Source organism: Stegastes partitus, unplaced genomic scaffold (genome assembly GCF_000690725.1).
Source record: "Stegastes partitus isolate 25-593 unplaced genomic scaffold, Stegastes_partitus-1.0.2 Scaffold291, whole genome shotgun sequence".
NCBI classification, from domain to species: domain Eukaryota; kingdom Metazoa; phylum Chordata; class Actinopteri; family Pomacentridae; genus Stegastes; species Stegastes partitus.
Window position 1 is genome coordinate 520,552 of NW_007578022.1, and position 12,207 is coordinate 532,758.

The window sequence follows — 12,207 nt, forward strand, 5'->3', positions numbered from 1 at the left end:
CATCCTCTATTTCATTTCTAAATAGTAAAATAGATCATCAAGAAATGCAACTTGTGTTTTTTTTATGTTTTTAATGATTTACGGCTTTATAGTTTGGTTGTTCCGCAGAAAACGGCTTTATATTGCATGGAAAAATGAGCCAAGAGCAAGTAAACAATGTAACCGTAAGCAAATGGAAACAAGTTTGGAGGGTTAAAATGGATTTTTTTTTTAAATCTAAGGAGCACTTATATGTTTAGTCAACAAGTAAAGTGTCAGGTTTCCTATTCTTAAGTTATATGTGGCATATGAAATGAAATGAAATGAAAAATACTTTATTTATCCCAGAAGGGAAATTCAATTGGACATTCATATTGGACAATGACTAGTTTCTATATTTGTGGTGTCATAGAATCATCTTGTACTCACACATCAGCTTTTCATAGTGAGCTCAGAGAAACGTCCCTCAAACAACCTGTAAGCCACCTGAGTAAAGTAACAATAGAAAACACACATCTTTGAGTGGGGAGAGACTAAGTTTGACTTATTTCTACTTTGCTTATTATATATCACATCAGACCCGTCTCTGAAACAAGGTGTATTTAGGTGAAATTTGTGTCGATACATCAGGGCTAAAAGTGATTATTGTCCACAAAAACACCTATGATTGCCCACATTACATACATCTACAGCTGCTACACGTAATACATATAACTGAATGTCCGTCCATGGTGGTAGTAAAGACACGTCCGTGTGAAGCTTTAAAGCAACATCAGCGTTTGACATCAATTTTCTACAAGCGCAGTAACATATGATGTTATGTTTGCAGGTGTATTCTGATCATCGAAGTCTTGAGCAGCAAAATGCACATCATACCCCGCTGTGTTGACAAGTTGGGTATTTATTTAGATACACCTGCCCTGGGTTTCGTTACTAAAGCTATCTGCCAGCTGTTAAACCTACAGGCTGAGAAATGGTGGCGAGTCAGGTGACTGCAGCGAGCTGTTGGTTGTAGATGCTCGTTGACTTCAACTGTAGTTGCTTAAAAGCGGTTTTCATGCTTTAATGTTGCTGTTGTCTTCATGCTCTGCCTCGCTGTGTGCAGCCGTGCAGCCAAGCGCAGCTGCACAGACACAATGCCACAGACCCGTGCAATTTAGCAGTTTTTTTCTTTTTTGTAAAAACTCAGTCGTGCTTTGTGATTAAACTAACCATGCAGTGCACTCAGCAACACCTCCCATTCACCACGCACAAATAGCTGACAACACATTTATTATTCATGTTTCAACTGAGGGTGCAAAATATTGAAGCGCGGGTACACTGGATGTTTTTGCACATCCGTACACTTGTATCACATCACATTAATGCTGCAGATGCTTTTGTCCAAAGTAATTTACAGTAAGTGCATCAAACATGATTCCCTTCCTAAATAAGCAGCTAAAGTGCTCAGTTTCCCCCAATCTGAGGATGTGATTGCTTCTTTCAGTGCATCTTCTTTTTCTCCATTTATTACATTGCCCAATCATATCTTTTGCAAGCATATAATTTGATAATCAGTTTTGTTGCACTTTGTGGAAAGGCACAAATCAGCACCATACTGGCTAACAACATGCAGCTTCCACCCACATATGATTATATTCATTTGTAAAATCCCATATCTGATTAATTCCAATCAAATATTGTTTAAATGTCTTCCTGGTGAAGCCTGCAGTGCTGCTAAAATCCTAGGAAAACAAGAAATCAAAGAAAAAGTATTTTGTATGCCTCTGTGTCCTCGCATCCTTTCTAATTTGTGCTTGACATTTGCTGAGTGCCAGTTTAACAAAAGACATCGCTGCACCATCAAGAAACTCCAAATGCATTTTAATTCTGTAGACTGTCAAGGCAAAGAGCTGAAACGTCCCTGGGTCAAAGTACTCAACATCAATTAATCACTTAAGAGCTCTTTGTTCTTAGGAGTAATTGCCTGTGATTTTAAAGCTGTAATTTGATCCATGTTGTATTCAGACTGCAGCATCAGAAACGTTTAAATGGCTAAAAGACATTTCCTGATAAAACTGGTGTTTTTGTTTCCACTTTGCTTAGTCTTGTATCTGTGTCCACCCCTGAGCCAATGTGTTGTTTGGCTCACAGGTGGTGCTGATTTGACTACTGTTTAGCCCTATCTAGTCCAGAGTAGCAGCAAAACAAAGTTACTGTTTTAATTGTGCTTTATTATTTTTAAGCTGATTAAGCTATTTTCTTTTCTTGCTCTGTTTCTCCAGTTGGTACCAGTTGGACAAAATGCAGTGACACATGCTCAGACCTCTGGTAGCATGTGGTGAACATCTGTCAGTATTTACTGCCTGAACCATCAGCAGTTTCTGGATGTTGTTTTGCTCCTGTCACATTTTTACTTAATAAACTCATTTTTACTGCAATATAAAGTCTTGAGCTTCTATTAAAACAGCACAACCATGACTAGAAGTGGAGAGGGCTTAGAAACTAACTATAATGCTACAAATCATAGAAAAGAACAAATATGCATTGACTTTCTTTGTACAGCAACGTACAAGTGCCCACAGTTGTTACTGTTAATGAAAAACAATGGACACTCTGCACAGTACAGGTAGTGAAGGAGAGACACAGTAAAGAGCTTTAAGTGCCGCTCAGTTAGAAAAGCGCTGTATAAGTGCAGACCATTTACATTTATCAAACTCAGGAGAAAGCAGACATTAACATGATTCCAGGTGGTTGTTTACAGCACAGATGCTTAGTAGTGGTAGTTCCTGATATTCAAACAAGCAGAAAGGCAGCATGAGAGCTGCCTCGTGTTAAGTTGCCATATTTGTCGGCAAACATAGCATACATTAGTTAATGACTATTTTCACACGTGCAGCCCTAACTAACCCCACACAGTGTTTAACCTTAGCAAGAACGACACCGTTGAATGTATATTCAAGCTAAATATCAAATGAACAAAGTGAAAACAAAATTAGCTGAAATACACCGAAGACAAACTTCATCATCTCTTGAGTTCTGCACAGGCGACTGTTGCAGAATGAATCAATTAGTGGATTAAAGGGAACGGTGTTTAATGCGGCACCAGAGACGCTACACATGGAGGTGCAGAGTGTTAATGGAAGTTAAAGGATAGGTTCTTGAAGAGAAAAGATTTAAAAACCGAGGAAGTGGCTGGTTTACTACATTTTCTCGATGGATATCACAGCCTCACATGCTGTGGACGTGACAGGCCCAGACTGAGCTGCACAGCCACCAACATCCTGCTGCACGTAGCTGAACTTATTCTTAATTCATTCATGTACCCTTTTTTCTCCTCTCTTCGACTTAAACAACTGAAAATTTGTTGTTAGGAATCTAAATAACATGCAGATAAACGATGTATGTTTATTTAAATGTACATACATATATACTCACCCCCTTCTGAAGATTTCTCCCAAGCCACATTCTAAAGTAAGTTTTATTGACTGGCAAAGAAAATGTTGTTCTGCACTCAGCCATACTGGCTTGATGAAACTACATTTCACTTACATGTTTCCATTTGTACACATCTGCACCATGCTGTGCGTTCATTAATAGTCACACAGACCTCAGGTTTTTTCTGGCTGTTATAAACAGGTACAACGGAAAGAAAAGAAGTGCTGCAATACTGTTATTATTATCATTATTGTTATTATTATTATTATTAGTAGTAGTAGTAGTAGTAGTAGTAGTATTAGTATTATTATTATTATTATTTACAGTGCAGCAGATGTTGTGTTTTTGAAACGCAGAGGCAAGAAGGAGTCTGTCAAAGAGATTTTTTTTTTAATGTGGCATAATTACAAATGCAATAATCAACCCAATACTTCATTTATTTCTTAAGGGGCAAGTATTGGCAAGTGAAAACAACAGCAACACCTTCAGCATTCAGAACACGGTACAATATGATTACCTCTGGCTTTCTAGTGCACTCCTGATGGTATTATTATACAGTCATTATGGAGCACATGCGGGGGTTTGCCAATGATGCCATACATTTTACTTAGTGCTTGGTTTTGTATTAACAGAACTGTGCAAAAGGATCTTTCGGGTTTCCAACAAATAAAAGAAAAAGATCAAAACACTTTAAATCTTTTGAAACCTGAATCCTGCCAATGGCATCAAAAGGCATGTTATCTTTAAAACCCGCCAAAATTACTACATTTGTGGAGTAAAAACAGAAAGAATCGTTGGGTTTTCAACTTTCTGACTGTCCTTGAACTACTCATCTGTGACGTGTTGCAAAACTTAACCAGACCTAAGCTTAATATTGTGGTATTTCATTAAAATCAGATACTTTGTGTGTCTCACTTACAAATTTGCTTAAAGTAAATCACGTGCACTTCTCAGTTTCTGTAAACAAAAAAAATAAAAAATTGCTGTCCTTGGTGTAACTACAGTCGCCCTCAAATGTATTCATACCCTTCCATTAAAGAAAAGGCAAAATTCACAATAGTCACTCAAATAACTAGAAACTGAAGAAAGTAATAATAAATACAAATGTGCTAAATTATAATTTAGTGAAATAGGACATTGCTTTTGTACTGTGGTGGAAAAGAATCATTTTAAAAAACAAAAAACTGTCCCGGGCAAATACTTTGCTGATGAGCAGTGAGCCAAAATATCAGTCAACAGGTGCAGAAGTCTGATTGAGAGTTACAGAAAACACTTGATTGCAGTGATTGACTCAAAGGGTTGTTCAACAAAATATTAGGTTACGGGTCCCATCATTCTTGTTTTTTGTTTTGTTTTTTTTAATATTTCTGTTGAACCACAATTCAAAAGCAATGTCATGATTTTCATATTTTCTTTTAAATTTATTATTACTATTGTCAACTTCAACTTATTTCAGTGACAGCTGTGTTTTCCTTCTTTAATGGGAGGCTATGAATACATTTGAGCACGACTGTATGAAGCTTTTCCTGAATCAGCTGCAAACAGCTACGTCACAATAAATTAGGGACTTTTTGGCTGAACTGCAGGCTGTGTTTTCTCAAAACACATCGACAAGTATGTAAGTAAATGTAAAATGTTCGTAGTAGAATATTTATATTAAGGAGAGCCACCATTTTCAACTTCTGTGAGAATGTTGTACATGCTGATTCCAAAAAAAGTGATAAAAAATGAACCGACAGTGAGTAAAAATGTGACAGAAACACAAGATGCTCAGAAACTACTTGGTGGTTAATAAAAACAGGTAGAAGATGTTGTATCCTCCTTTCACCTCGTATGAGCAGAGCTTGCGTAAGCCACACAACCGCATGTGCCTTCCAAGCAAACACGTTTGTGTTCTCAGCCAGCTTTAATTTGTCATCGCACACAGCTCCCATATCTGTGGGCTTTCACCATCTCAATACTTTTACCATGAATAGTTGTTGCCTTTCTAAGAAGGGGTTTTTGAGGAGATTATCTTCCCTTTGTCTTTACTGAGTAATCTGCTGCAAAGCTAATAAGCTTTCATTCTGTTTACTTATGGTAGCTGCAAGCTGTCCGTTTATATTTCACGATTTAATTCTGAGTTATGTCATTGCAGCAGGGATTAAATCATACAAAGCGCCACAGCCAGCCGGATTTCCTCAAACTGTGTGTCAGGGTCTGTCGTGTTCCTGATTTAGTGACGACAGTGATTGTTTTTTTTTTATTTTTTGGGTGGGGAGGTAGGGGAAGCCTAATCTGCTACTTTCTACTCTTGTAACAGTGCAAGAGCTGGATATTTCATGTGCAAAGTTAATCTCACCAATTGGTTGATTTAATCATTGTATCACATCTTTGGGTTTCTCCTGATTTACAGCGGGCCGTTGGGAAAAGTCTACTTACGATGGGAAGCATAATCAGTCCTTCAATCTGTGTTGCATTATTTGACAGAAATCCATCTATTTTCCTTCTATTTCTGACCATTTTATGAACAGAAATGTTCATTATATGTGAACAAATGAATTCCAACCAACAAAACTGGTTCAAAATATGCATATTTACTTAATATTCTCAATTTGTATTATTTTGCTGATGGGGCTTTCCCTTTGATGTTTGGTAATTCCTCTTCTGGGGGGTGCTAGAAACTCATCGTTGCAAGAAAAACTGGAAATATGTGAAAAATGAAAAAGGCAGTTGATCTACAGTCACTGTGTAGAAAATCTTTTGTCATTCCTTGTCACTCTGATGGTTAACTAAAGAGATGTGCTTGCAGGCTTTTTGTTATTTTCAAAGCCTCTCTCCACATTGGGTTTAGATCAAAATCAAAGTCATTTCATGGTTTTGATAAGAAGCCAGTAGCATTCTGAGTTCGTCCATGACAATGTGTGTCATCTCAGGCTGGATGACACCCCTCTATCACATTTCACATGAATAAAGGGGCTCATTGGCTCCACGCAGTGCAAAAAGGAGAACAAAAATACTTATGTCAACGGTGAAGAAGTAATTCAGTCGAAAATGCTGTGTAATCTTCCCTTCTCTTCTCTCACCAGGAAGAACTTTCTTGTGTGACTCTTTCTACTATTGTAATTTTTGTGTAACATTTTTCCTGTTTTTTTTTTCCATATTTGTTTTTTTAACCATTTTTTTTTCTTTCTGAAAGAGAAAAGGTTAAGAACTCCCTGCAGCTTCTGTACATTTCCTAAATGAAGAATCTGAACCCTCCATACCCGTTGTTCACCTTATAAAGCTCTCATATGAGATTTATGTCATCAAGAGGCAAATGTCAAGTCAGATTAGCACCACGTTTGTGTCTTAGTCGTGAATGCAGGGAAGACTTGTCTCCTCCATCAGAACTGAAAGTTGTACCCCTCTATCCTCGCCTTGTTTTTGATCACCATAGGCCTTTAGGCAAATAGTAATATGATAGGTCACGTCATGAAGAGATGGCCTCCCCGAAACGCCCACATTCATGCAAGCCTAAACTAAAAAACAAGGCAGCCCTACAGTTTATGAAAAAATATCAATGATTGTAGATTAGAGTTGAAGGTTGCTCAAAGGATTAACACGGCCAGCAGCTTTGTGAAGCTGTAATGCGTCACCACACACCAGAGAGCATCGTCAAGGTTTAGAGGAAAAAGGGAGCGAACCATTTTTCCCACAAAGTTCTTTTCATTCTTGTCCACAATGTAAAGACAGACCCAAGCGTGACACCACAGGAGAACTGGTTGTGCTCTGTACATCGGTCATTGTTGGACATCCCAGACTTTGTCCAAGCTGACTCGACTCAGCTGTCATTAGTCAGAGCTGCTACATTTGTTTGAGATGTAAAGGTCCTATATGCTGAAAATGTATTTCACTGTGTTTTATAAACTTTGTGACGTGAAACAAAGCTGTGAGATGTGAGGAGGCCTGGTACTCCAGCTCTCCCACAACTGTATAAACTCCCGGATTTTCAAGCCAGTAAGAACTTGATCCAGTTTCTCTGAAGATGCTGAGTAACCAAAAGTCATTGAGCTAAACATTAGTGTAATCCTGCCTCCTCACTGTCGTCTTCTTCTGAGATTATCCATTCAGAAAGAGCAGCTGCATCACAGTCCAACAGATTTATGTGCTTTCTAGAGCTGCTTCTGTGGACTATAAAATGAACAAATCACACCCAAATGCTCTGCTTTTGGTTGCAAGAGTGAACATAATGGTCTCCATGCGCTCCCATCACCGATCATATACCAATCATAATAATAGGTTTATTTATAAAGTGCTTTTTAAAACACAGGGTTACGAAGTGCTAATCCAAAAACGTAAAACACAGTTTTGATAAAATATAGTACAAAGTTAATGTGATGCAATTTAAAATTAGTTCAAACATACATGTATACATACAACACAAGCGTAACACGCATGCATAAAACACAAAGTATCAACACAGGAAAAGCACAGAAAAGGAGAACAGAGAGAGGACAGGGAAGACATGAGGATAACGACACGCAATGACACCTTAAAGGAAGGCTAGCCTAAAAAAAAAAAAGTGGGTTTTTAACAGTTTAACAGTCTTTCAGGCAGCTTGTTCCAGAGTTTAGGAGCAACAACCTCAAAAGCACGGTCACCTCTAGATTTAAAAAGGGAGCGAGGAACAACCAAGAGGCCTTGATCGTTGGACCGGTTGGGTCAGCTGGCAGAGTAAGATTTAATAATTCATATATATATGGAGGCTAGGCCATGAAGGGCTTTATAAGTAATTAACAATATTTTAAAGCTTTTTCTAAAATTTACTGGGAGCCAGTGAAGGGAGGCCAGATTGCCAGTGATGTTGGATTTATGGCTGGTTTTTGTTAAGTGTTGCTGCAGAGTTTTGAACTAGTTGAGGACGAGTTATGGAGGAGTGCATTATGCCAATGAACAGGGAGTTACAGTCGTCAAAGCGTGAGAAAATGAAGGAATGTACCAGGAGATCCTTTTGCTTGGCTGACAGTAGTGGTTTGATTTTAGCAATGTTTCATAGTTGGAAATAGCAGGTTTGAATAAGTTTGGTGATGTGGGCCTCAAAGTTTAGCTGCTGGTCAAATATGACACCCAGGTTTTTAGTGGTTGATCTGATATTGGCAGATAGTGGGCCAAGACCTCTGTTTTATCTTTATTAGGGAGAGAGAATTATTTGACATTCAGTTTGTAACTGATTCAATACAGTCATGAATGGTATATATGTTATTGAAGTTATTTGGGCTTACTGAAAATTAGAGTTGCGTGTCATCAGCATAACAGCGGTAGGAGACGCCACTGATAGTATTAAGCAAATGACCCAGAGGCAGCATGTATAGGGAAAAGAGAACTGGTCCCGGAATCGACCCCTGAGGAACCCCACATACAAGGGAAGCAGAGGAGGAAACATAATTATTTATGTAAACATCAATAGGTCAGAGCTATGCGGAAAGATCAGAAATAGTGGAAACTGTAAGCGATTTGAAATCAATAGTCAATTATTGGGTGGATGGCTGTGTTTTCACCTTACACCCACACACTCAGCTGGCGTTTACATCTGTTAATACAGCCAAATCCATCATAAAGCTGTTCTCATTTACATATTTTTCTGTTTCTGTATCAGACAATAGAACAACTATAAAAACAGTGCCTGAAAAGAAGTTAATTATGACTACATGTTCACTGGCAGTCACTTTTCAGCTGCTGCTCTGCGATGCTGAAACATTGATTTGAATACCGCAACACTGTCTGACAAAACAAGAGCAGTGCTATTAATATGTCGATATGCCCATAATAAACGATCGCTCAGAAAGAAGGTTAGAAGTGACCAAATGTCACAGTCTCTGAAGCTCATCCACGCCTGTGTCAGCTGCTGTAGTCAACTGGTTTTCTCCACACTGTCAATCACAGTCACAGAGAGTCTTCTTCCTTAAGTTGGCGTGGACGGCAGCAGCAGCTCAGTTGTATTTAAAGCTACACCCTGTAAAACCGGGAGTTATAGAGGCGTGGTGAAATGAACCATCTTTGTGGTGTTCTGAGCTGAAAATGAGAAGACATATTCTGGGGATGTTTCATTAATTTGCTAAAAAAAATAAAAATGAAAAAAAGAAAGGCATGGGACCTGTAATGCTAACGTATTAACAGATTAATGATGAGAGTGTGTCACATAGGATTTTGAACGTCTACATGTTTGAAAGATGTATGAGGCAGTTAATCCACAGTTTGCATCTCCAGAGAACTCTGGGTGAGTTCTGCTTCAGAAGCTCATTAGTTGAAGATGTCTGGCACAGGAAATCTGATCGTCACACATATTTACAGATATGACTTCAAAGCTTAGCCCATAAACGTTAAACTGCAACTGAGACTGACATCAATTAAGGTGTATAAGCCTCTGAAACCTGAAGGCTGCCAGTGGGTTAGAAAGACATGTTCTCTTTCATGAAAATTACACCATTTATCAGAGCCAGAAACTGAAAACACGGTTGCTCAACTACTTATGTGTGGTGTCTGGTTCCATTGTTGAACTTAACCAATTCTACACCTAACATTAGGATATTTCATCAAAATCAATTAGTCAAAAAAATCATTTGCAAAAACTAGATTCTTTAAAAAACCAAAAAAATCTGTACTTTTCAGTGCAACCACAAGCCAAAATATTCCTTTCGGCTGGACTGTTTTTAAACTCACACACTTCAGTTACACTTTAAAATACCTAATTCTTTAATATTCAAGTTTATTTGATTCTTTTTTAAATGTTCTTTTGGTATTGTAGCTATGTTAGACCAAATTACAGAAGACATTTTTGAGTTCTCTCTACTTTTAGCCATGGTTGTGGTGGTTGGTTTCCTTCGACCTGAGGTGGAGTTAAATTTTTTTACCAACTTTCCCACGGGTCCATCCAGTAGCTGTTGAAGTGTTCCAGTCTGGACCAACTGACTCATAGCACGCTCTCTGTGACCACGCTGCCAGCTCAGTTAAACGTTTCAAGCTTTGACACAAGTCATCACAATCAAACGACACACAGAAAAGCTACTAATTACTGTCCTGCTCACCTGTAATTATGTTGTCCAGAAGCGTCGTGGGCATGCAGAAAATCCCAACCAGGAGGTCACTCACAGCAAGGTTTAGGATGAACAAGTTGGTAACAGTTCGCATGTTTTTGCTCCGCAGCACGATGAAGCACACCACCGCGTTCCCCACCATGCACACGAGGAAGATGAGCAGGTAGGACACGATGAAGATGGCGGCCGTGGACGGCTGGTGCAGGTAAAATCCAACATATGTGATGTTGTTCCGGGGTATGACGTACTCCACGGAGGAGTTGTAAAGCGTCCAGTTGTCATACAGCTGAGTCGAGTTGTTGTCAGGTCCTTCGTTCATTTTAAACCTATGAAATGAAATCAGACGACTTTGTGGTGAACTAGCTTATGTTAAAGTGCAAATTCAGAGAATGAGAAAGTTGTGCGAGCTTGAGAGTTTTTCAAAATGTTTAGCTTTTCTATTCACTGAAATTCCATGTACTTAGTTGAAGTATAACACAAAGCTCTGAAGGTGACTTCATTGGCATTATGGGACAATACTGCATTTTTCTGCATTTGTGCTAAAAAACCTTGTCATAAATTAACATCATTACATTCTGTTGGTAAAACTTTTCTAAAACCTTTAAAAAAAAAACAACCTCATGACATGTCTGATGCCACAATGATAAAAGACATTCTTTTACTCAGTGAAACCTCAGCAGTGCATCGAAGCTCATCTGTTGTCAGTAATACCTGGTGGACCGGAGCGTGTGCAGGGTTTATTTCATCTGTCACAACTCGTTTTATGATTTCATTTGGTGTTTTTTGTGCTTGTGTTCCGTTATTGTGGTTGGATTTGCTGTCAGATCTGTGAGTCTCGATTTTCAACCTCAATCAACATTTTCTTTAATGCTATGACAAATTAACTGTGAAACAAATGAATTATCCAACCAGAAATGATTAAATTGTTTTACTTAATAGTGAGCTTTTAACTTTTAATTCCAATATAATACTACTATAACTTTAATAAAGTATTTCAGCACTATGATCCTGTTATATTTATCACTTCAAAGCCACATTGTAAGTCCAACTAAGGAGGACTTTTGAACAGTTCTTCATTCTGTACCGAGTTGTTTTTTTTTTTTTTTTTAAATGCTACATCAAATAATGTAAACAACTGAATGTCTAGTTTGTGTTCAGAGTGCAAGCAGGTTGGATTTGCATCGACAGCCCACCTGGATTAGTGGGCTGAACCTGTGAACACCCATCTTTAATTTAAACCACCAAACCAAACAGAAAGCGCAGGTCTACCTTTTTTAACGTTTACTCAACGCTTACTCATTTATCTCCAAACTAACTGGCTGTTGGACAAAGACAAAGAAGTCGTTGGCGTGGCTGCATTTTGTTCAAATGAATGTCCGACAAAGTCGAGTGTAAACTTTGGTTTGTTGTCACAGCTCAACAACCAACACGGCAGATCATCTAAAAACAGCAGCTAACTCATCTGTGTTTTTTCCTGAATGATTGTTTTTGCTCTATCACCAGATTATATATTTCTGTTTTCAGAGATCATATGAATATTGACCAGACCAGGTGCACATTGGTCTGCTGAGTCTGTTACTGTCTCAGTATAAAATTACCATGTTCAGATTATATATTATTCTGCAAATACAAGTTTTATGCTTATTTATAATTCATCCAGACGAATGTGGCCAGCAGATAGTGTGCACTCAGTGCGCTGTGGCTGATTTAGCTCATCTAGATGTCACATGCAGATATATTTTCCCTGTGACAAATT

General features: G+C 38.3%; 1 protein-coding gene across 1 annotated transcript in view; it reads right to left on the reverse strand.

Annotated features, from left to right (window-relative positions):
- The window catches only part of LOC103358124 (neuropeptide FF receptor 2-like), a 25,801-nt gene extending 15,031 nt beyond the window's left edge, over nt 1-10,770 (reverse strand). The window contains exon 1 of the mRNA XM_008282958.1: nt 10,443-10,770. Coding sequence (XP_008281180.1) covers nt 10,443-10,770 — 328 coding nt within the window. The remainder of the gene's footprint in view (nt 1-10,442) is intronic.
- Between the last annotated feature and the right edge of the window lie 1,437 nt (nt 10,771-12,207).